The following is a 23,699-nucleotide window of genomic DNA, read 5'->3' as shown; positions in this document are numbered from 1 at the left end:
TAGTATTCGTTGACTTTTGACATTTCATTCAGACAGAAATAAAAGCAAGAGGCATGTTCCTTGCTTCTCTATCTCTCTGTCTCAACGTGAAAAGTCATTCCTTTCTTCAATTTCTCTCTCCTTTATAAACCATCATTCTCAACTGTTACAGTCTCACAATTAACAATCAACAATGGCTTCACCAACTTCATTCCTCTCCATCTTCCTCTGCCTCGTCGCCTTCCTCTTCATTACAGTCTCCGCAGATCCCGACATGCTCCAAGACCTCTGCGTCGCTGATCTCTCCTCTGGTAAATAAAACTTCACTTAATTATCACTAAATCTTGATCTCATTTTTTTTCATTTTCTTGAATTTTTTTCTGTACGAACTTTCAGGAATCAAAGTCAACGGCTTCCCTTGCAAAGACGCAGCCAACGTCTCATCACTCGATTTCTTCTCACAAGGAATAGCAAACCCAGGTCTCACCAACAACACATTCGGAGCTTTGGTCACAGGCGCCAACGTCATGACCATCCCAGGTCTTAACACGCTCGGCGTCTCCCTCGCTCGCATCGACTACGCGCCAGGCGGCTTAAACCCGCCTCACACTCACCCCCGCGCCACCGAAGTCGTCTACGTCCTCGAAGGAACACTCGACGTCGGGTTTCTCACGACTGCCAACAGGCTCATCTCTCAGTCTCTCAAGAAAGGTGACGTCTTCGCTTTCCCCAGAGGACTTGTTCATTTCCAGAAGAACAACGGTCGTGTCCCTGCGGCTGTTATCGCTGCTTTTAATAGTCAGCTTCCTGGAACTCAATCTCTCGGTGCTACTCTGTTCGGTTCTACGCCTCCTGTTCCTGATGAGATCTTGTCTCAAGCGTTTCAGACAACTCCGAGAATTGTTAGAAACATTAAAAGCAGGTTCCAGCCCAAGAAATGATCATTTCCAAATTTTCATTACCGGGTTTGTCTGGTTTTGTCAGGTTCTGTTTTCTAAAAGAATGATTTTTACTCATTTTTATTTATCTTGTGTAATAAAAGTATAAAACCAATAAATTCATCATTGAGTGTTCATTTGAGTTCCATTGTTTTAATGTATTATCTTCTTCTGTATAATCCAGTTTTATAGACTTACACGTATGGGCATAATAAAACTGATTAGTTAATTGATAAGATTCAAATCTTAAACTTCCCCCATGTGCTGCGTCTTTCAAACCTAAGTGTACATCATATGGCCAGCTAATTAGATCCTTGTATAATTTATCTGTCAGCTTCTTCAGTCATCTTCACAGACTAGACCAAGTTAATCCGTTTCATAAACATTAATCTGTTGTTAAGAGATTAATCATAAACGGCCCATGGGCTAATATGCCACAAGGCCCAAGAAAACAAAATAAATATGAAACAGAAAAAACACTTAAAAGAGCAAAGATCTGGTCACAACCACAAGACACGGATCGATGAATACAATAGTAAAGTTTGAAAACTCGACGAAGAAGATGTCTGCCAAGATGCGTCACGGCCTCACGACAGCGATCCTTCTGTTCATTCTGGTTCCGGTCGGTGAGGCTATTTGGCTAGACGTGCCTACCACGGGAACTAAGTGCGTGTCTGAAGAAATACAGAGCAATATTGTCGTCTTGGCCGATTACATCATCATCTCCGAGGATCATTCCCTCAAACCCACTATATCCGCCAAGGTAAATTGTCTTTGGTTCGGAATCATCATCATCTTCTCGCTTGTTCAGTGATTAGAATCTGTAATATTTTGTGTTACTTGATCCGTAAGTTACAACTGATCCATAATGTCATTTCCCTCTTCACGTTTGAAATTAATCACCACAAGGAATTAAAAAAGGCGTGTCTTAACTCTTAATAATGCTCGATCCAAGTTTCCTTATTATTATTTTCTTTTCAAAAAAAAAGTTTCCTTATTAGGAAAATAGTGATGATGATGTTGCATGTCTTTCTTTGATTTGCTATAATAATTTATTTGATTTACGATTAAAAATTTACGTTAATTTTCAACTCCTTAGTGGTAATGATACAATCTTTTTATATATGCCATGTCGGCTCATCCGGTCGGCTTCGGAAAAAGAACGTAACAAAGATTTTTTATGGTTTTGATTGTACCAATTGTCATTTCCAGATCATAGTTTTTATAAGAAGAGTATCATTACTTGGTGTAATATACTCTTTTAATACTGTAGGTGACGTCACCATACGGCAACAATTTGCACCATTCGGAAAACGTGACGCATGGAGAATTTGCGTTTACAACGAAAGAATCAGGGAACTACATAGCCTGCTTTTGGGCAGATGCAAAGAGTCACGGCAACAAGGACGTTAGCATCAACGTTGAATGGAAAACTGGAATCGCTACTAAGGATTGGGCCTCTATTGCTAAGAGAGAGAAGCTCGAGGTCAGCTTTCATACATATTTTATACTATACTATATATGTACATGTAGTTCTTTCTTCAAGACATTTGAAATATGCTGCTTGTTTAACGTAGGGAGTGGAGCTGGAGATTAGGAAACTTGAAGGGGCAGTCGAAGCCATCCATGAGAATCTAATCTACCTAAGAAACAAGTAAAAATGTTCAGATGCATATTCACTTTTCTTTCCTTGTTTTCTGATTCTAATTATCAAGCTTTGTATATCAAAATGGGCAATTTATAGAGAAGCAGACATGAGGACAGTGAGTGAGAAAACGAACTCGCGAGTAGCTTGGTGCAGTATGATGTCACTGGGTATTTGCATTGTTGTCTCTGGATTACAAGTAGCCTACTTGAAGCACTACTTTGAGAAGAAGAAACTCATCTAAGCATATTGTCTCATCCACTTCCTTCTTAAGAGTTTTCTTATTAAAAGGAACAAATATTTTTTTTTTTTTTTGACAGCAGGAACAAATATTCATTTCCTCTCCTTTCTTTCGTGTTTGCATTTTTGCACTTTATGTTTGTTCAGGGCTATAAGGCTAAACATTATTTTTTCTAACATTGATTTATTGTTCTATTACATTTAAAATATTATATCAAACACTATAAATTTTTATTTAGTTTATGAAGGTTCATGTGTTTACGGTTAAATTTGCACCAGTTCAAAACCGTTTTATGAAAACTAATTTCACGTGGATTATGGTAAAATATTATAAGTTTCATTAATGTAAAAATTGTTTTCCTGAAATGGAAACATTTATAAAAAAAAAACCATCAGTCAAAAGTGGAACAAATGGGCTTCCACACACGTTTTATCTTTGTTGTAATTCATAAGATAAAATGAGTGATTACAGTAAAGTACATAATATATGAAGAGATTATAAACAAGTAAAGCCCAAAGGCCCATTAAATAAACCCTAAGCTCAGAAGACATGTGATATAAGCGTGTCTCTCATTTCTACTGGTTCGGCGGCTCTCTAGGGTTATCACTTGTAAGCAGTTAAAGATGCCGGCGGGACATGGAGTTCGTGCTAGGACAAGAGATCTGTTCGCGAGGGGGTTCAGGAAGAAGGGTACAATTCCATTGTCTACCTACCTCAGGACCTTCAAGGTCGGAGATTACGTGGATGTCAAGGTGAATGGTGCGATCCACAAGGGTATGCCTCACAAGTTCTACCACGGTCGTACCGGTCGTGTCTGGAACGTTACCAAACGTGCTGTTGGTGTTGAAGTTAACAAACAGGTCTGAACGAATAACTCACATCTCTTTAGGTTGTTGAGCTCTCTAAATTGTCAATCTGTTGATCTGATGATGAAATGTGCAATTGTGATTGGTTCAGGTTTTGATTTTTATCTCAAAGATTTAATTTTTATTGCTGAACTAGTTATCAACTGTTATTTAGCTTTTAGTTAGGGATTGGAAGTTATTGAGGTATTTAGATTGTCAATCTGTTGATCTTATAATGAAATGTGCAATTGTGTTCAGGTTTTGATTTTTATCTCAAAGATTTGATTTTTATTGCGGGAACTAGTTGTAGCTTGGTTTCAGATTCGAAAAGTGATCCCTTTTGGTTTTCTTTGATTGAATTCTTCAGTTCCTGATCTTTGGAACTGCTTGTATGTTTGTATTTATGACTATGAATGCTTGCTTCAAATCAATTCATGTACTAGTAGTGACTGACATGTATGCTTGGATGTTGTGTTTCAGATTGGTAACAGAATCATTAAGAAGAGGCTTCATGTGCGTGTGGAACACGTGCAACAGTCTAGGTGCGCAGAGGAGTTCAAGCTGAGGATTAAGAAGAACGATGAGCTCAAGGCTGCAGCCAAAGCCAAAGGCGAAACAATAAGCACCAAGAGGCAGCCTAAAGGACCCAAACCAGGATTCATGGTCGAAGGTATGACCTTGGAGACTGTCACTCCCATCCCTTACGACGTCGTCAACGATCTCAAGGGAGGCTATTAGTTTTTCTACTTCCATCCTCGGTGTTTTGTGTGTTTGGATCTTTCCTTCGTATGTTTTGTATCAACTTGAGACTTTCTTCGACCAAGAATATGATTTTATATAACATAAGTTTTGTTATTGACTTTTGTCTACAACCAATTAGCCAATCCGATTCCACTATTTATTTATATTGAGCCTTATTTGAGATGTCTTGACGTAGGGCTCACAAAGCTCCACGTGGCGGTCACTAACATAAACACACCCTCGTTAATTTGTTTTGAACAAACTGATGAACTCAAAAGAGTCAACAACAGAGTGTAAAATATAATGAATGTACTAGATTCTGACCCGCCCTCCAGAGGACGGGTATATATTTTGTTTTACATATTTTTAGAAATTTTGTTTTTATATTTATACTTTTTAATCATATTCGTATTTTTTTTGTAATTACATTTGGGTAAAAATATTTTGTTTAAATGAATAGTAAGGGATTTTGATAATTATATTGAATTTGTGATGTTGTATAACTATACACTTGTGACGTAGCCATAACTACATTAGTTGAAAGGATGGGTATATTTATGTTTTAATTTTTTTACTAATTCAAGAATTTTAATTATTATATATATATATATTATTTTTTTGATATTAATTAAATTTAATATAATTTTTGCAAACTATATGTCAAGTTTCATATAAATTATACACTTATGTGATAAGCATTTCACAAATTAGTTATAAACTTTATTTGTAAAGCTTGCAACATATTATTGTTTCTTTAGTATTATCCTAATTATAACACTTATAACTGAGACGAGTGAGTTACATTGATCAATTTTTTAATAGCTTAAAGAATCATTACTTGGTACATCAGTTCATTGGCTATCCACTTCCAATACCTGTAATGAAACCCAGCAAAAGAAGAGGAAAACCCTCAATCAAACTCTGCCCATGAAACAGAAGATTATATCAAGTTATTGCAAGCTTTAAACTGTGATATATCCAGATTCAATGTTACAGTAAGCGGTGAAAAAAGCATAAAGGCCAAGAGAAAAGTGAGAAAATGAAGTAAGCTCTAAACATGTTCAACTATGAGAGGTTTTATGGTTATTTTCTTTTTAGGTAAGATTTGGGCAAATTCATCAACTGGCATAGACTCCAACAATGCATGAGGACCAAGCCTGATATTGGACGCACAAAAACCAACAATAGAAAACCTTAATTAAAAACAATCACCACTAAGCTTAGTGACGAAAACCAAGATACAGTCGATACATTTATATTATACATTTTCTAAACTCCAAACTTTGACAAATCTCAGTAAATGTAAGCTCGAAATCATCATCAAGATGTAATCCAAAATTAGAATACAACATGACAGAAGCAAGTAGCTAGTGCACATATCTTTGTGTATGTATTCAATTAAAAACAAAGACCGAGAAATTTCTCAAACCTCGACTCAGAACTTAGATGCCCCCTCCTCAGATTCCTTTACAGCAGACCTGTATAAAAATGTCAATATTCTTCTATTAATAATAAAAGCTACACTTTTTCAATGTTCCCCTACAGAACTATATTTGAAACCTTCACCTTTTGTATTTAGTGACTGAGATGCCTTTGATATAGATATCACCAGCTATACCTGTATAACCCATCAATAAAAATCAAATAGTTGTTTGTAAGAAAAAATAAAGCCTAGCACTTTCACTCGTTCCCGTCAAATTCAAATATTTCGACACTTGAAAGATAAAAAGTACTATATTTTGATGAATGTTCAAGATGAGAAGATACAAAGTAATACCCTAAAATAGTTTAATACCGAATTGGAAATAAGGAAACGGCGGATAAGGGCAGGTGTTTTTGGGGAATCGAGTTCGGGAAATTGGACGGTTAAATACTGTCGATCAATTAGTTGTTGTTGGCGATGAAGAAGTCGATGTCTCTTTCTCTGAAAATTCTCCTCCATTAGTCTCTTGATAGAGAAAGATAAAAGTTACTTTCAGAATATAGATGAGGATTATGGATTCCGAGATTTTAGGAAGTAATGGGTAGGTTATAATATACCAAAAATGCCGTAATAGGTAAAGATATATGTAGCAAAATGGCAGTTAGTATATTTAAAATAGGTCCAATGGCAAAATAAGTAATATTCCAAGTAGTTATAGGGGTAAAAGATAAGAGTGATCCTGTTTTAATAATATTGATGTTCTGTTTCTCATATAACAAAGTCTCCGTGAATAGTGGACTAATCTCTGTCATTCTTCTATTTGCTCTAGCAGACAAACAGATAGAAACAGCTGCTTCTGTAGTTTTTTTCCGTTATTCTGTTATGCCCTTTGAATGTCTTAAAATAGAAAAAGAGAAATTAACCTCCTCTCATCCCTAAATTTTCTTATACCCAATCTCTCTCCTCTCTCTCTTATCATTTCTATTGATCAAAGTGTTTCCTTTGATTCTTTAATTCCAAATCATTTTCTTCAAAAGCACATCAAACGCTCCAACCTTTTGTGTTCCCTGTGGAGCTTTGTTGTTGTTATGGGCTGCAGTTGCTCCAAAGGAGCACGAGCAAATGATACCATCATCGACGAGAACATCAGCAATGTCAAGGAGAGAAGAAGCACGCCTTATAGTAAACCCTCCAAGAAGAGGAAAAACTCTGCTTCTTCCAGAATAGCCAATGTAGGATCATCTTCGGACGGTTTTATCAACGACATGGATACCACATTGGCGGTTTTGATACCAAGTGATGCCACAAACTCAACTCCCATGTCATCTGGTGAGGTCTCAAAGGTGCACCTCGAGAGAAAATCTTCCAGGTCTGTGTTCCAGAGACGGCCCAACAATGAGACCAATAAACTTGGACCACCGCAGCAACCTAAGATGACTAGGATAACCAGCGTTAGTAACGGAGAAAGAGGAGCTCAGGTTGTGGCTGGTTGGCCTTCTTGGTTAGCTTCAGTTGCTGGTGAAGCTATCAATGGATGGATCCCACGCAAGGCTGATTCCTTCGAAAAGTTAGAAAAGGTGAGACCTCAGGGGTTGTTTTACGATTCATCTTTAGACGAGGGGTTTTATCATTTTGATTGACATTGTTGGCTACTGTTTAGATTGGGCAAGGGACGTATAGCAGTGTGTACAAAGCCAGGGACCTAGAGACGAGCCAGATAGTTGCACTGAAGAAAGTGCGGTTTGCTAATATGGATCCAGACAGTGTTCGGTTCATGGCGAGAGAGATAATCATCCTACGAAGGCTTGACCATCCTAATGTTATGAAGCTTGAGGGTTTGATCACTTCTAGGGTATCAGGAAGTATGTATCTTATATTTGAATACATGGAACATGATCTCGCAGGCCTTGCTTCAACCCCTGGTGTTAAGTTCTCTGAGGCACAGGTACTACTAGTATATTGATTAAGCTGATTTTTACCGACTTAGAACAATTTAAACCGATTTGAGTCTAAAATTTTAATAAAGTTGTCGTCTAGGCCTATTTTTAGAACCATGCTATTATGTGTTTGGTTCTCATCTAAAATATTTGTGTTTGGTGCAGATTAAATGCTATATGAAACAGTTGCTTCATGGTCTAGAACACTGTCATAGCCGAGGCGTATTGCACCGTGACATCAAGGGCTCTAACCTGCTGCTTGACCATAACAACAATCTCAAAATTGGAGACTTCGGTCTTGCTAACTTCTACGGTGACCACCAGAAGCAGCCTCTTACTAGCCGTGTTGTTACTCTGTGGTACCGTCCACCTGAACTTTTATTCGGGTCAACGGACTATGGCGTTGCTGTTGATATGTGGAGCACAGGATGCATTCTAGCCGAACTCTTTAATGGGAAGGCTATCATGCCGGGAAGAACAGAGGTAGAACAGCTACACAAGATCTTTAAACTCTGTGGTTCACCTTCTGAAGAGTATTGGAAAGGATCGAAACTCCCACATGCCACCATCTTTAAACCTCAGCAGCCTTACAAAAGGTGTGTAGCTGAGACGGTTAAGAGTCTTCCATCTTCGGCTTTGGAGTTAGTGGAAGTTCTTCTAGCTGTTGAACCAGATGCCCGTGGAACCACAGCTCATGCCCTCGAAAGCGAGGTAAAAGCTATGAAACACTTCTTGTCTGATGCCTAGTAGTAGTCTATATATCTTTCTTGTCTCACACGTTTGTTCTTTTTTTAAATCAGTTTTTTACGACAAAACCTTTTGCAAGTGACCCATCAAGTTTACCAAAGTACCAACCGAGAAAGGAACTTGATGTGAAGCTTCAAAAAGAGGAAGCAAGACGGTAAGATCCTGATTCTACTTGTCCCATAGTGTTGACATAAACATGTTTTTCTATGACTTAATAATGAACACTGATGCATCCCAATTTCATCTTTATCCACCAGAAAGAAAGGCACAATCAGTAAAGAGAATGAGTTGAAACAAGTAGCTAAAGAATCTAAAGCTGTGCCAGCTCCAGATGCCAACGCCGAGTTACTAGCATCAATACAAGTACGTAAGGTTCTAGCATAATAGACAATGTATTTTTTCTTTCAAATTTTATTATAAATTATTTTTCAAACAAAACAAACATTCAAAAGTTTAAAACCCACCTTTTTTTTACCTTCTTCTTTAAAATGTTTATATTCATGTAATGTTAACCTTTGGTTTTATTTTCTTGTTTAAAAAGAAATGTCAAGGGCAGAATAATCAGACAAGCATTGGTGAGAAGTTCAATCCTAATGACGATGCAGCACTGAAGAGTGTTGTGATGAGGGGTTCGAGTCGTTCTCCTCCTCCTAGAAAAGAGCTGAGGATGCAACGCTCATTTGTTCAACGTGGATCAGCCCAGTTGACAAAATTCTCAAACTCGGTAGCTGCTAGAGATGCATCACATTTCGCTATAGCAAATCCACGGTGGTTTGAAGATAAGTACAATAACAAAAAGGCAAAGCAAAAGGATGGTGATGATTGTACAAAAGACAAAGAATCCACGGGTAAGAAGAACAGCTTGACACCATTAACTGTCTTTGTTATGTGGTGAAACTCTTTTGTAGGCTAATCACATTTTTATTTGCAATGTGTTAGGGTGAAGTGAACAAAATAAAGAGAATGAACATCTCAAGAGCATTAGTTTCTGCAGGAGGAAACTTAGATGTAATGTTGAAAGAAGATGAAAGACAGATTCAGTTAGCTGCTTGAGTGGATAAGAAAACTAATGTGACAGTACAGACTCGAGCGTCTCTTGCTGCAAATGGCAGGTGAGAGATACAGACAAGAATCTTTTGGGATTTAATCAGAAGAAGGATAAAGAAAGTTTGAGGTTGGACAACGTAGAGTCAGTTTATCTTTTGTTGAGGTCTTGTTGTGTAAAGTTGAAAGCTAAAATTGTATAATTTATTTGATTCTTCATTATTTATAAATTTTTTTAACTACGTGAGTCTCTATGTAATGAAATGTTAGTGGCGGCCAACCACCAGTAAACTTGAATATAAAGGCTTCTTCTCTGTTTGCTTCTTGCAGAACCTGAAGTTAGCTGACATGTCTTTCTCAAGTACACTTATAGACTAGTTACATTCCCTTCATATCTAAGCATTAACCTAACATCATCTTTAATCTCATTAGCACATATATAGCTAACAATCAATTAGGATTCAAGTTGTTAACTTCTGAAGAACCCAACAAATGAGGACTAGAACAAGTCAAACCCAAGAGCTCAAGCTTCTCCTCATTTGTCTTTTCGCAGCCTTGGTTCTCATCTTCATAGTGAGATCGACTCTTACAACTTCCCAGCAACACCAGACTCCAGAAGAGACTACTAGATCAAAGGGTTGCGCTGGTGCCTGCAACAAGCTACCACGCTCCCTGGCGCAAGCCCTGATCCATTACTCCACTTCAGTTATCACACCGCAACAAACGCTCAAGGAAATAGCTGTCAGCAGTAGAGTACTCGAGAAGAAGTCACCCTGCAACTTCTTGGTGTTTGGTCTAGGCCATGACAGCCTCATGTGGAGCTCTCTCAACTACGGCGGCCGAACAGTATTCCTCGAAGAAGACGAGGCGTGGATAAAACAGATCAAGAGACGGTTCCCCATGCTGGAGTCATACCATGTAACGTACGATAGTAAAGTCAACCAAGCAGAGAATCTCATAGAAGTTGGGAAAGGACCTGAATGCACAGCCGTTGGAGATCCAAGGTACTCAATGTGTCAGCTAGCACTCAAGGGTCTGCCTGCAGAGATCTACGAGACTAGTTGGGATCTGATCATGGTCGATGCGCCTACTGGCTACTACGACGAGGCTCCTGGGAGGATGACAGCGATTTACACGGCGGGGATGATGGCAAGGAATAGAGAACGGGTGGGAGAGACTGATGTGTTTGTGCATGATGTGAATAGGGAAGTGGAAGACAAGTTCTCAAAGGCTTTCTTGTGTGAAGGGTATATGAAGAAACAAGAAGGAAGACTAAGGCATTTCGTTATCCCTAGCTATAGAGATGGATCAGAATCAAATAGACCCTTTTGTCCATAGTTGACAAAATGTTACCTAACGCTACTCAGAATCTGAACTCTTTTTTTCTTGCTTACTGTTTCAACAAAGCTCAAACAGTATAAGAAATTAGAGAGAGAGACTGTGTTATTGATGTAGCGTACATCCTATTTCCCTTAGGTTTTGTTGTTATTATTTCCTTTTTAGTTAAAGCTTTCCATTCCTTTTCTAAATACGTTTTAGTTTCTTATCCTATCAGTTTTAGGATTTCTATTAGCTATATAATGTGATCTCTTGGGTTTGTAAGAGACACGACTTTGATTATTGAATTATAAAAACTTAGAGCTTTGTTTTACAACATCTCTTAATCCTTGCAATCGGCTAGAACATAGGTGTTCTCAACGATCTCAAGAAGACTTTGATCTTAGGCATTCGCAGACTAAATAGGATCATCGTGTTATCGGCTACTATCGTTACTTCCGCTCCATTAGTTGGTATCAGAGACCATCTATTACGATTCTATTCGTGATTATCGATCTTTGGTTCAATGGCACCTCGTCCTAATGAGTGGACGCAGATGCAACAATTTCTGGAAGATTTCCAGGAAAGTTTTCAAGACAACATGAGACGAACGATGGCTGAAGCAATTCAAGCCGGAGTACAAGCTGGGGTTCAAGCGGCTTTTGTCGCCAACGCCGCTCCAGCTAACGCAGCACCCGCAGCACCACAACAACGCCATCGACAACACCACAATCCTGTTTTCGACGAAGCTAATGACGAGTCCGACGATGACAATCCATTCGGAGACGACATTAACAATCAACAACAGCATCTTGGTCGAGACCAGCAACCACGACGCCACAATGACACACGCTGGACCACGGGTATTAAAGTTGACATCCCCGAATTTCATGGAGGGTCGCAACCTGAAGACCTCCTTGACTGGATAGTTACGGTCGATGAATTCTTAGAATTCAAAGAAGTACCAGGCAACAGACAAGTCTCTTTAATTGCCACACGATTCCGAGGGCATGCCGCCTCTTGGTGGAATCAGCTCAAATTAACTCGTACCAGACGAGGGAAAGAAAAGATAACTTCGTGGGACAAGCTTAAGAAACATTTGCGGAAAACCTTTATTCCATATAATTTTGAACGGCTTTTGTTTCAGAAGTTTCACAACATACGACAAGGGTCGCGTTCTGTGGAAGACTATGCCAATGAGTTCTATCAACTACTCACACGAGTTGATATCCAGGATTCAGAAGATCAGCTTGTTGCTCGCTTTATTGCCGGTTTACGACCTCAACTTCAAAATATGCTGCACCAGTTCGATCCGGGCTCTGTTGCTGAAGCCCGCCAGAGAGCTCTTTTGGTGGAACAGCAAACTCGCATCAGTACAGGTCAATGGACGGGGAATTCACGACCGCGTACAACCACAACCACCACGGACGACACAAAATCTTCTACGGGCCGAGACACTACAGGAACACAAGTGAAACCAGCAGAAACTACTTCTGCGGCAACAGAACCTGCGGTGAATACTCGACCTTCCCGGCCCAACGCCCTCCGTTGTTTTACCTGTGGTGAACGCGGACACATACAAACGGCTTGCCCTAACAAAGGTCGCCGAGGGTTACTTGCCAATGATCGAGAAATAATTGGTGAACCTATTTATGATGAAGACGAGGAACAATTCGATGAGGCCGAAGAAGAACAAGTGCATGGTGATACAGGGACTTTTCTCATGCTTCGCCGCAACTGTCTTGCTCCAAAAACCACCGAGGCTTGGGAGCGCACGTCATTGTTTACCTCTACTTGCACCATCAAAGGCAAGATTTGTCGCTTCGTGATTGATTCGGGTTGTTCAGCAAATGTGGTTTCAGAAGAAGCAGTTCGTAAACTTGCACTTACACCCGAGGCGCATCCACACCCTTACCGATTATTATGGATGCAAACCGGTGCAGAAGTATTTGTTTCTCAACGAACAATGGTATCTCTCTCTATCGGGTCTTTTTACAAAGACAATCTATATTGTGACATCGCACCAATGGATGTCTCTCATATCATCTTAGGACGACCATGGCAATACGATAGAGAGGTTCTCCACAACGGCAAAGCAAACACCCATTCTTTTATGTTTGAGGGACGCAAAATCACATTGCTTCCGGCACCAGAGACAGACTTATCAGTCTCCAGCCCCAGTAAACAAACTTCACCAAAACAAAACTTATTGATCATTACTAGGTCACAGTTCGAGCAGGAACTCCGCGAGTCAAGCCCTCTGTTCGCTTTGGTCGCTGTCACACCACCACCATCACAAAAAATCCCATGCCCACCGGTGTTTTCTCCTCTTTTACACGAGTTCGACGATCTTTTCCCAGAGGAACTGCCGTCCGGGTTGCCACCATTACGGGACATTCAACATCATATTGATCTCGTGCCCAACGCGGTGTTACCGAATCGTGCACATTATCGTATGAGTCCGGAAGAACATGAAGAGCTCCGGCGACAAGTAGAGGACCTCCTCGGCAAAGGTTACATTCGCGAGAGTTTAAGCCCTTGTGCTGTCCCAGCTTTACTCATACCGAAGAAAGACCGCTCTTGGCGCATGTGTGTAGATAGCCGTGCTATCAACAAAATCACAACACGGTATAGATTTCCGATACCACGCCTTGACGATCTTTTAGATCAAATAGGAAAGGCTTCTATCTTCACCAAATTGGACCTCAAAAACGGATACCATCAGATTCGAATTCGCCCAGGAGACGAGTGGAAAACTGCGTTCAAAACTCGTGAGGGATTGTTCGAATGGTTAGTTATGCCGTTTGGTCTCTCTAACGCACCAAGCACGTTTATGCGTGTCATGAATCAAGCCTTGCGACCCTTTATTGGTCGGTTTGTGGTCGTCTATTTTGATGACATCCTTATCTTCAGCACCACGCTAGAGGAACACCTCAGGCATCTCCGTGACGTCTTACTAGCTCTACGTAAGGAACAACTATTCATTGCCAAGCAAAAGTGTGAATTTGGGGCGCCACAGGTCTTGTTCCTTGGGTACGTAGTATCATCAACAGGCTTGCGTGTTGATCCACAGAAAGTGGAAGCCGTGGCATCATGGCCAACACCTAGGACTATCTCAGACGTCCGAAGCTTTCATGGCCTCGCCTCTTTTTATAGACGTTTTGTCAACAACTTCAGCGCTATAATGGCACCGATTACAGACTGTATGAAAGGCGTCTCGTTTACTTGGACGATCGAAGCAAGTCAGGCATTTACTATCATCAAAGATAAACTCACGTCGGCTCCCATTCTGGTGTTACCCGACTTTGATTCACCCTTTGAACTGCATTGTGATGCTTCGAAACTAGGTATTGGCGCCGTGTTAAGTCAACATGGGAAGCCGGTGGCGTTTTATAGTGAGAAATTGGCGGGAGCACGAAGCCGCTACAGCACCTATGATATCGAATTTTATGCTATAGTCCAAGCCATAAAGCATTGGCGTCACTATTTAGCGCATAAAGAGTTCATCTTATATACCGATCATGTTGCCTTAAAGTATTTGGGAACTCAAGATAAGATTTCTTCTCGTCACGCCTCGTGGACTGCCTATTTACAGCAGTTTACTTTCGTCATACGGCATCAGGCGGGGAAGCTGAACAAAGTAGCCGACGCCTTAAGTAGACGCCATGCCCTGGTCTCTACATTGCGAGTTTCGGTCGTGGGTTTTGAGTCTTTAGCTGATCTGTACCCGACGGATCCTTATTTTGCTTCGGTTTGGGCAGACTTATCGCAGGGAGTCCGTTCTGACTTCTCGTTAGTAGACGGGTTTGTATTCAAAGACAACAGGCTCTGCGTACCAGAGAGTAGTCTCCGCCTACAGATTATTCGGGAGTTACATGGTGAGGGGCACGTCGGTCGTGATCGCACACTTAAGCTAGTCTTGGATTCTTACTTTTGGCCTACAGTGCGGCGTGATGTAGAAAGGTTTGTGGCGCGATGTACGACGTGTCAACGAAGCAAAGGCCACGCTTCCAATGCCGGCCTTTACCTGCCATTACCCGTTCCTACACAGCCATGGAGCGATATAAGTATGGATTTTGTTCTGGGGCTACCACGAACTCAACGGGGTAACGATTCCATCTTTGTGGTAGTAGATCGTTTCTCGAAAATGGCGCACTTTATTCCTTGTAAGAAGACAACGGATGCTGTTCAGGTTGCTCAGCTTTTCTTTCGAGAGGTTTATCGTTTACACGGTCTTCCGGTCTCTATCGTCTCCGACCGTGATTCTCGTTTCATTAGCCATTTTTGGAGATCCTTGTGGAAGCTTTTCAAAACCAGCTTAAATATGAGTTCCGCGTATCATCCTCAAACGGACGGTCAAACTGAAGTTGTTAATCGTTCTTTGGGTAACATGTTGCGTTGTTTGGTGGGCGATAACCTCAAATCTTGGGATTCTATCTTGTGCCAGGCAGAGTTCGCCCATAACCATGCGCATAACCGAAGCCTTGGCTTCAGTCCGTTCAAAGTGGTATATGGGTTTGTGCCGCGGGGGCCTTTGGCTTTAACATCTCTTCCTCACAACGGTGAGTTTCATGGACGAGCCCTTGACCTTGTGGAGGAACTCGCTCTCGTTCATACAGTCGCGCAGAATAACTTGGAGGCTTCTGCCTTGAAATACAAGCAGGCTGCGGATAAACACAGACGCGAGCTACATTTGCAGGTGGGTGACTATGTGTGGGCCGTCCTCACTAAGGAACGGTTTCCTACCGGCCAGTACAATAAGTTGAAGCCTCGAAAGATCGGTCCTGTCGAAATCCTCGAGAAGATCAATCCCAATGCTTATCGTCTGCGATTACCATCTCATATACATACCGCCGATGTTTTCAACGTGAAGCATTTGTTCAAACATGAGCCAGATGATGCTGCACTGTCTGGATTCGTGGACGAATCTTCCGTAGGGGAGGGGACCTGATGTAGCGTACATCCTATTTCCCTTAGGTTTTGTTGTTATTATTTCCTTTTTAGTTAAAGCTTTCCATTCCTTTTCTAAATACGTTTTAGTTTCTTATCCTATCAGTTTTAGGATTTCTATTAGCTATATAATGTGATCTCTTGGGTTTGTAAGAGACACGACTTTGATTATTGAATTATAAAAACTTAGAGCTTTGTTTTACAACATCTCTTAATCCTTGCAATCGGCTAGAACATAGGTGTTCTCAACGATCTCAAGAAGACTTTGATCTTAGGCATTCGCAGACTAAATAGGATCATCGTGTTATCGGCTACTATCGTTACTTCCGCTCCATTAGTTATTGATAAGAAAGAACAGAACGATCTTAATATATACAAGAACGACAAAAAATCGCCAAACACACAACAAAGTCTAAACGTTAAAAGTATAAAACCTGATTCGTAAAAAAAAAAAAAAAACCTGCACACTCCTAAGCCTTCTTCAACCTCTTTACTTCTAGTTGGAAGATTTCCCCACGCTTTTCTTTTGAATTATCTCTGATGCAGGAGGAGCTAATCAGGCAGGAAGGTACAATAACAAGTTCAGTTTAATTACAATTTTCAATCAGAAAATTAATGATGAATAGGAGGAGTACTCCCTCCTTTTCACAAAAATAATTTTTTTTAGTATTTTGAAAATGTATTATTTTTTGTAATTTTCAATTTCTAAAATCAATAAAATCAATTATTTGTTTTTGAAAATTACGATTTTTTCATAGAAAATAATAAAAAAAATTTATCTTTATGAAATATTTTTTTTTTCTAAAACATATAAACTTAATGAAATTGATGAAATATCTTTTTAGGATTCAAAATTCCAAGAAGAGTCTTTGTGTAGAAAACTAATAAACCTTTAATTAAATCATTTGACCAATGGCGGCTCTTGATAACGAATTTTCCAACTACGTTGAATGCTTTACCAGGAAAATTAAACATGAAAACCAGAATTAAACCGAAAGGAACCGACCAAGAACCAGCGACGATTCTCCGAGACATTATAAAAACCCTAATACGTGTATCTTCTTCACTATCTCTCCGCCTCACTCATTAGCTTCTCCTCTCCCGTCAGCTCCCTCACACGGAAACACACGCCTGGTAAGCTCCCTCATCCATCGATCGAACAACTCTGTATTCTCCAGCTTAGCTTCATTCATCGCTATGATCGTATCAAATTGGCAAGCTCACACTGTTTTTGCTTGTAACCAGATCCGATTATCAGAAGCACACGCTTGGTATATATATATACTCTCCGAGTCTGAGCTATGGCTTTGGTGAGTTTCTCTTTCGATTACCCTCTCAGCTTTACTATGTATATGATCGCTGCTTTAGATCATTCATCTTGTAATCGATCGATTTAGTCTGCAACATACTGTATATAGCTACTGATTGATTTTACTAGTGTTTGAGTTTTAAGCTTAGAAAAAAAGATGGAGAATATACATTATCCTGATCTTTTATGTGTTACTTACAGGTGATGCACTCGTACAAGGGAAACAAAAACTCTGACAAGGCATTCATTGCCGCAGAGTTCGCTGGTGTGAAGATCGATATGCCTTCTGGCTTTGAGATGGGAGTCACCAACAAAACCCCTGAGTTCCTCAAGATTAACCCTCTCGGAAAGGTAAATATCTAACTTGCTGTGTTTTTTAATCTTTTTGAGTCTTTGGTTGAAGCTAATAAGCAGTAGCTGTTTTTTCTTTTGGCTAGATTCCTGTACTTGAGACTCCTGAGGGTCCTATCTTTGAGAGCAACGCCATTGCCCGTTATGGTATTAAATCTTTCTCCTCTCTCTTAATGTCTCTGCTTTACTTGCTCTTTGTCATTTGGGTATTAATGGATGTTTTTTTTTGATATCCCATTTGCAGTAAGCAGGTTGAACGGTGAGAACTCCTTGAACGGATCCTCCCTGATCGAATATGTAAGTTCCTAGAGCTTCTCTAATCGGATTGCACTTAGTCTATTCGTTTGTATTCTCGATGCTTATCTGCATGTTATTACTTTGCAGGCACATATTGAGCAATGGATCGATTTCTCCTCATTGGAGATTTATGGAAACATCTTCAACTGGTTCGTCCCAAGAATGGGCTTTATGCCCTACAGTGTTCCCGTAAGCTTTTCTTACTTTTCGTTTGATCTTTGATCACAATCTATGTACACTCTTCCACTATGACGCCTGATTGTTTCTCATACATTGTTTTAGGGTGAGGAAGCTGCCATCTCTGCTTTGAAAAGAGGACTCGAGGCTCTGAACACACACCTCGCCTCCAACACTTACCTCGTTGGACACTCTGTCACCCTTGCTGATATCATCACCGTCTGCAACTTGAACCTCGGATTCTCCACCGTCCTGACCAAGAGCTTCACCTCTGCGTTCCCTCACGTTGAGAGGTACTTCTGGACTTTGATCAACCAGCCGAACTTCAAGAAGGTGGTGGGTGACGTCAAACAGACTGAATCTGTTCCCGCTATCAAGAAAGCCGGGCAGCCTGCGAAGCCCAAGGAGCAGCCCAAGAAAAAGGAAGCCCCTGCAGCAGAGGCACCTAAGGTTGTTGAAGAGGAAGAGGCGCCAAAGCCTAAAGCAAAGAACCCTCTTGACTTGCTGCCACCAAGCCCAATGGTTCTCGATGAGTGGAAGAGGCTTTACTCCAACACCAAATCTAACTTCCGTGAGGTTGCTATTAAAGGTGTGTGTGGTGATTGATATCTTCTCTTTACCTAGCCTATGGAATCAATTATCAATATGAAGCTCATCACCATGACTCAATGCAGGGTTCTGGGACATGTATGACCCAGAGGGATACTCACTATGGTTCTGCGACTACAAGTACAACGACGAGAACATGGTGTCCTTTGTCACTCTCAACAAGGTAGGAGGGTTCCTTCAGCGCATGGACTTGGCGCGTAAATACGCCTTTGGAAAGATGCTGATCTGCGGGTCAGAGGGTCCGTTCAAGGTGAAGGGTTTGTGGTTGTTCCGTGGACCAGAGATCCCCAAGTTCGTGATGGACGAGGTGTATGACATGGAGCTGTACGAGTGGACTAAGGTTGACATCTCCGATGAAGCACAGAAGGAGCGTGTTAGCCAGATGATTGAAGACGCAGAGCCGTTTGAAGGTGAAGCTCTCTTGGACGCCAAGTGCTTCAAGTGAGAAAAGAGAATTGGATTTGTTTGATATCACATTGTGTTGCTTATACTGTTTTCTAATCGTGTGTTAAGACAAAAGTCGTCGTCGAATTAATACTTCTATCTTTGTTGATGTTTCTCTTTTTTTTTTTTGCTATGACACCATTTTAAATACTCCATTTTTGGAAGTTTTGAGATTATTTTCATTTCTTTTATTCTAAATGGTTCTTTTAATTGGAAATTGAAAGTTGGCAAAAAATCTTCAGGTAAAAAGATAAACAATTCGTAGATAATTTAAGTTTTTGATGAAAAAAACTAAATTAATCCTACTAAACCATTTAAAGATTATATGTATGATTTTTTTGCTTAAATAATATTTAAAATTGGTATTAGTATTTTAAGTAATTTCTGTTTTTAAATAGAAGTTATTTTAACTTAATTACTTTTTTCTAGTAAAACATCCTAATCGTATATCAACATACAATAAAATAAGATAAGGGGTATATTTATCCTTTTTTGGTCAAATAAGGGATGTATTTATCAATGAAGAAAATAAAACAAGCAGACATAAAATATCAAAAAGTTGAATCTTACAAAGCTCTTTTGCGATCCCACCTTGCGTACAAACAAAGCCTCATCGGTAGAGACATCGAGAGCAGAGAGAGAGAGAGAGAGAGAGATATTACAGAGAAAGATGAGAGAGACCTCGGCGAGTGGTCTTTCATGGCGGCGCGTTGTATTCTTCTCTTCGATTGCTCTGCACTTCGTATTAGGTTCGTCTTTCTTCAGATCTATCTGATTTCGTTTACAAAAGGCCTTAGATGTCAAATTTTAGCTGAAGCTCTTTATAGATTTCGTTCTGTGTAATCTCTAGGAATAAAGGTTACGTCTTTTGCTCTTTCGTGATCAGGATTGAAACATGTAGAGATAGGGAGGACTGTATCATCTATGTTAGTAGATCTTGAGCAACTAAGAAACTTCGCCACACATAAAACTTACTAAAACAGTAAAGTTGCTTTCTTTAACATGATGTTAGTGAAGAGAACATGTTACGGTTCAGTTCATGGGTTTGGTTTTGCTAATTTGAATAGCTTGTCTGTAAAGTGATAATCTTTTTGATGTGTAGCCATGTTCTTTTAATGATTGTTGCATTTGATGGTCTTCTCTGTCTTCTATGTGTGGAGTTATTTCTCCTCGTTTAAAAAGCTAAGATGGCATCGATTGTCTTTGTCCAGGTCTATCTGGTGATTCCAAGGATGCAAGTAAAGGAGTTAAGGCAGAGTCTCACACTGCTTCCAGCAAAACAGGGACAAAAGTAATCCTCGTACTGGTTGGATTAGTGGCTGTAGCTATGTTCTCCTTCTTCCTATACAAGCTATGGCAGAAGAAGAAAAGAGACGAGCAGTATGCTCGACTGTTGAAGCTCTTCGAGGAAGATGATGAACTGGAGGTTGAATTAGGCCTTCGAGATTAAAAAAACAAAAACATACTATTTGTCAACACAATGCCTTTGGTATATTTGTTTGTGTTACATGTAAGATAAATAGATTCATTCAACTCCAAAGACTCGAAATGAAATTATTGTTTGAAGTACATGATTCAGAAAGAGATTACATTTCATAAAAAACACCATTTATTAAGTTTATTACGCAGTGGTTAATCGTCATCTCTGCTAGCCAACAAAAATGTTCAACAAAATAAAGAATAAACTTAATGACATGGAAAAAAAATTAATTGAAGAGTCTCAAACGTTAATTAGAACATTGTCACCTCCCAGATAGATAAGAGCAATGCATAGAGAGCCTTTTCTCTTGCCCACCACACGACCATGCCATTTGAACTTTGATCATCTCTCGGGTTAACATCTTTTATTGTCCAGTCTTGGCACGCTTGCTGTTGAAAGGGGACATGCTTGGACTCAGACAAGGGCTCAAGCTCGGACTCGGACTCTCTTCCCTTAGGGTACCATTCAGAACCGCTAACTCCTTCAGCTGCTCCCTCTTGTAGTGGTCCATTGATTCGTCCTGTAGAGAGAGAAACAAAACATAGTGAACAAAAAGTTTGGAGTATAAAAAACGAGATAGAGATGTTTATTATCTAAAGAATGTACCATTGGCATTAGGAGGGACTCGAGGAAATGCACTGCATGCTCCAAACGAGAGTGTACTATGTCCTCGGGAAGCTCGGCTTCGATCAGTATATGTAGTGGCTCGCAGAGATGCTCGTACCCTGGCTTGCCTTTGAGCTTCTCCTCCTGCAAGGAAAGTATAAAGACTAAATGGATGAGAGCCTTGACATTGCATGAAAAGATTAGGTACGAGAAGGACAAAAAAAACAAGAAACGAATATTTTGGATTTACTGTGAAAAGGTGTGGTAGTTGATAATGCAGGAGAAAATGCTCATAATGTATCATAACTTCGATAAGATCTTGCCATAGTAAAAGAAGGCTGAGTGAACAGATTGTTTATACAGCCAAGAACATTCTATAAATAGCTATAGAGCAGCTTGGCAAGTTAACATATGAGAAAACTGTTGTTTTGAACTCTATGAAGTTACCTAGACACCTACACTTGCAATGATGAAATGGGATATTACAAAGTCAATAAACAAGGAACCATACCTTGACAGTATCCTTGACAGATCCTCGCCCTCTAATAAACACCCTACAGTGTGTTGCTTGCTCAACTCTCTTCAGAGAGTTCCCACGTGGCCCGAGAATCCTCCCAACAAAGTTATACTGCCAAGGTTCAACGCTTTTAGTTCAAGATCATCCCACCTATAATTACCATATTTGCATATAAATTTATTAACTTACAGTTGGGAATTTGTCAACTGGCACATCAAGCCTAATAATTCTTTTGACGATGGGTGGAGGATGGAGTCCTGGCATCCCAACCCATCCCACTGGAGGAGGAGCACGAAATGGAGAACCTCTCTGCAGATGAAAATTATCCTGAAGAAAGCCACAAATCAATATAACAACCAAAACCCACTTTTGATTTTGATTTTGATGCCTTACCTCTCCTTGCATCATTGGCCATCCGTCTAAATCAATCTTCCCATTAGTCGGCTGGCCAAGTGATCTAAATGGACTGCCATTCTCATATCTATCAAGATCAGACAAACTGGAGATCTTCCTTATCTCTGCACGAAACACGACCAATGAAAAAGCGTTAATTATTAAAAAAGAAAGTTCAACACTTGAACACCAGGGGAGGATCCCAAGGTGAGAAAGCAACCCACCTTGATTCAGTAGCCTGCAGCAATGAGGCATAACTTGCAAGAAAGGAGCCAACTTTTGTCTCTCTTGCAATAACTCAGCCAAGTACCTGAATAGTTTTTTAAAGAAAATGTGAATGTAAGTTTCAATGGATGCTACTGAGTGGCAACTCATTGTGAATCAAAAGCACACATTTAACCTAAAGGAATCATTTTTAACACTCATCCAATCCAAAGAACAACACCCATCAGACACACACTTCGATTTGCTACTGAATAATTTTTACAGAAAATGTGAATGTAAGTTTCAATGGATGTTACTGAGTGTCTCACATTGTGAATCACAGCATACATTTAACCTAAAGTAATCATTTTTAACACTCATCCAATCAAAACAACAAAACCCACCAACTCTACTAACTCAATTAATCTAATTTGATCCACACAGATTCACACATTAAAGAAGAGGAGAAAGCATAACCTCTCACGCCCAGAGGGAGGACAAGGGGATCGATTGGGAGAAGCACGGAATCCTGAGAGAGGAAACTGGAAGAAACTCCCCGGCGGGATCCTCTCCTCCATCGCCGCCAAACCAGCGCCTGATTCCATCATATCTACCACTCTGTGTAATCATGATTGTTCAGAACCGTACAAGTATATACATATGACAGTGAGAAATGTACGAGATTGTGAGAGTAGTGGCTTACCGGGGATAGTGAAGAGAAGATGCGGCGGAGGATCTGGCGCCGATCTAAGGAGCCGAGAACTCTTCTTCTTCTTCGTCAGAAGTAGGTATGTGGACTGTGTGGAGTGTGGCCAGAGGAAGAAGAAGAAGTAGGGAGTCAAAAGCCCTACGCACTATGAGAGAGAGATAGAGAGTCTCGCCGCTTTTTTTTTTTAATATATATTTTTCTCATTTTCTTGTTTTTTCTGTTATTTTTTCTATGGGCTTTGTGTAATGTCAAGGCCCTTGCGTGTTTTCACATAGTTGGGCCTTCGGCGATTTATTTATGGGCCTATGTGAATTACATTGGAAAAGTGAATGATCTACTACATGGATCTTAAGAATATATCTGCGACCAAACTTAATAATCCTAGCATAGTGATCATGTTACTCACCGTATGCAATTTTATGGTTCAATGTGTTAATACATAAGTGAAATGAATCGTGGAACAATGTGACATAAGGTTTGGACATCAAACGTATTTGCGAATTTGCGATGAGATGCTTACATCTAGTTGTAAAGGTGTGCGCTGTTACTCAGATACGCAATTTAAAAGATTCTTCAACATCATTCTATTTTTTACTCTAAAATAGAGTGAAATAAAATATGAAATAAAGAATATTTTAATTCAATTTCATATTTTATTACATAATAAAATTTACTTTATAAATAGAATAAAATATTTTTTTTGTTTGTTCATTTCATTGGTCAGAGCAATTTTATTATAATTTTTTTCTGGAGAACAAAAGAAATTTTACTTTAGAGATGTTCTAACGGTTCACTT

The 23,699-nt window shown here is 39.9% G+C and overlaps 8 protein-coding genes across 9 annotated transcripts; 7 read left to right on the top strand and 1 right to left on the bottom strand.

Annotated features, from left to right (window-relative positions):
* Positions 1–29: 29 nt before the first annotated feature.
* On the top strand, positions 30–1,074 carry LOC103836326 (germin-like protein subfamily 2 member 1). Its single transcript, XM_009112570.3, has 2 exons — positions 30–290; positions 376–1,074. The coding sequence occupies exons 1-2, from the start codon at positions 173–175 to the stop codon at positions 918–920; spliced, it is 663 nt and encodes a 220-aa protein (XP_009110818.1). The 5' UTR covers positions 30–172; the 3' UTR covers positions 921–1,074.
* Positions 1,075–1,107: 33 nt separating this feature from the next.
* On the top strand, positions 1,108–3,331 carry LOC103836325 (transmembrane emp24 domain-containing protein p24delta3-like). The gene is made up of 4 exons (XM_009112569.2): positions 1,108–1,680; positions 2,191–2,403; positions 2,495–2,571; positions 2,662–3,331. The coding sequence occupies exons 1-4, from the start codon at positions 1,441–1,443 to the stop codon at positions 2,804–2,806; spliced, it is 675 nt and encodes a 224-aa protein (XP_009110817.1). The 5' UTR covers positions 1,108–1,440; the 3' UTR covers positions 2,807–3,331.
* Positions 3,332–3,373: 42 nt separating this feature from the next.
* On the top strand, positions 3,374–4,520 carry LOC103836324 (60S ribosomal protein L21-1). The gene is made up of 2 exons (XM_009112568.3): positions 3,374–3,663; positions 4,129–4,520. The coding sequence occupies exons 1-2, from the start codon at positions 3,427–3,429 to the stop codon at positions 4,384–4,386; spliced, it is 495 nt and encodes a 164-aa protein (XP_009110816.2). The 5' UTR covers positions 3,374–3,426; the 3' UTR covers positions 4,387–4,520.
* A 225-nt stretch (positions 4,521–4,745) lies between these two features.
* On the top strand, positions 4,746–9,655 carry LOC103836665 (probable serine/threonine-protein kinase At1g09600). The gene is made up of 5 exons (XM_033277566.1): positions 4,746–7,389; positions 7,473–7,757; positions 7,915–8,460; positions 8,550–8,650; positions 8,754–9,655. Exons 1-5 carry the CDS (start codon positions 6,901–6,903, stop codon positions 8,878–8,880), a joined length of 1,548 nt encoding a protein of 515 aa, XP_033133457.1. The 5' UTR covers positions 4,746–6,900; the 3' UTR covers positions 8,881–9,655.
* A 143-nt stretch (positions 9,656–9,798) lies between these two features.
* LOC103836322 (glucuronoxylan 4-O-methyltransferase 1) lies at positions 9,799–10,931 on the top strand. The gene has a single exon (XM_009112567.3). It carries the CDS (start codon positions 10,033–10,035, stop codon positions 10,876–10,878), a length of 846 nt encoding a protein of 281 aa, XP_009110815.1. The 5' UTR covers positions 9,799–10,032; the 3' UTR covers positions 10,879–10,931.
* Positions 10,932–16,780: 5,849 nt separating this feature from the next.
* Positions 16,781–19,176, top strand: LOC103836321 (probable elongation factor 1-gamma 1). Its single transcript, XM_009112566.3, has 8 exons — positions 16,781–16,941; positions 17,053–17,117; positions 17,318–17,467; positions 17,554–17,614; positions 17,712–17,764; positions 17,852–17,953; positions 18,047–18,530; positions 18,616–19,176. The coding sequence occupies exons 2-8, from the start codon at positions 17,109–17,111 to the stop codon at positions 18,993–18,995; spliced, it is 1,239 nt and encodes a 412-aa protein (XP_009110814.1). The 5' UTR covers positions 16,781–16,941; positions 17,053–17,108; the 3' UTR covers positions 18,996–19,176.
* A 354-nt stretch (positions 19,177–19,530) lies between these two features.
* Positions 19,531–20,563, top strand: LOC103836320. The gene is made up of 2 exons (XM_009112565.3): positions 19,531–19,743; positions 20,206–20,563. The coding sequence occupies exons 1-2, from the start codon at positions 19,665–19,667 to the stop codon at positions 20,442–20,444; spliced, it is 318 nt and encodes a 105-aa protein (XP_009110813.1). The 5' UTR covers positions 19,531–19,664; the 3' UTR covers positions 20,445–20,563.
* Positions 20,564–20,568: 5 nt separating this feature from the next.
* LOC103836319 (KH domain-containing protein At1g09660/At1g09670) lies at positions 20,569–23,431 on the bottom strand. 2 transcript variants are annotated; one of them, XM_009112564.2, is made up of 8 exons: positions 22,898–23,431; positions 22,672–22,812; positions 22,215–22,300; positions 21,991–22,115; positions 21,787–21,906; positions 21,592–21,708; positions 21,081–21,224; positions 20,569–20,994 (listed from the first exon to the last, which is right to left on the bottom strand). In XM_009112564.2, the coding sequence occupies exons 2-8, from the start codon at positions 22,800–22,802 to the stop codon at positions 20,839–20,841; spliced, it is 879 nt and encodes a 292-aa protein (XP_009110812.1). In that variant the 5' UTR covers positions 22,803–22,812; positions 22,898–23,431; the 3' UTR covers positions 20,569–20,838. The 2 variants fall into 2 exon arrangements, with proteins under 2 accessions (XP_009110812.1, XP_009110811.1); XM_009112563.2 differs by having other exon boundaries at positions 20,586–20,994; positions 21,787–21,924; positions 22,898–23,416.
* Positions 23,432–23,699: the final 268 nt, after the last annotated feature.

This window comes from Brassica rapa, chromosome A08 (genome assembly GCF_000309985.2).
Source record: "Brassica rapa cultivar Chiifu-401-42 chromosome A08, CAAS_Brap_v3.01, whole genome shotgun sequence".
In the NCBI taxonomy this organism is placed as follows: Eukaryota; Viridiplantae; Streptophyta; class Magnoliopsida; order Brassicales; family Brassicaceae; genus Brassica; species Brassica rapa.
This window is presented reverse-complemented; position numbering and strand designations above follow the sequence as displayed.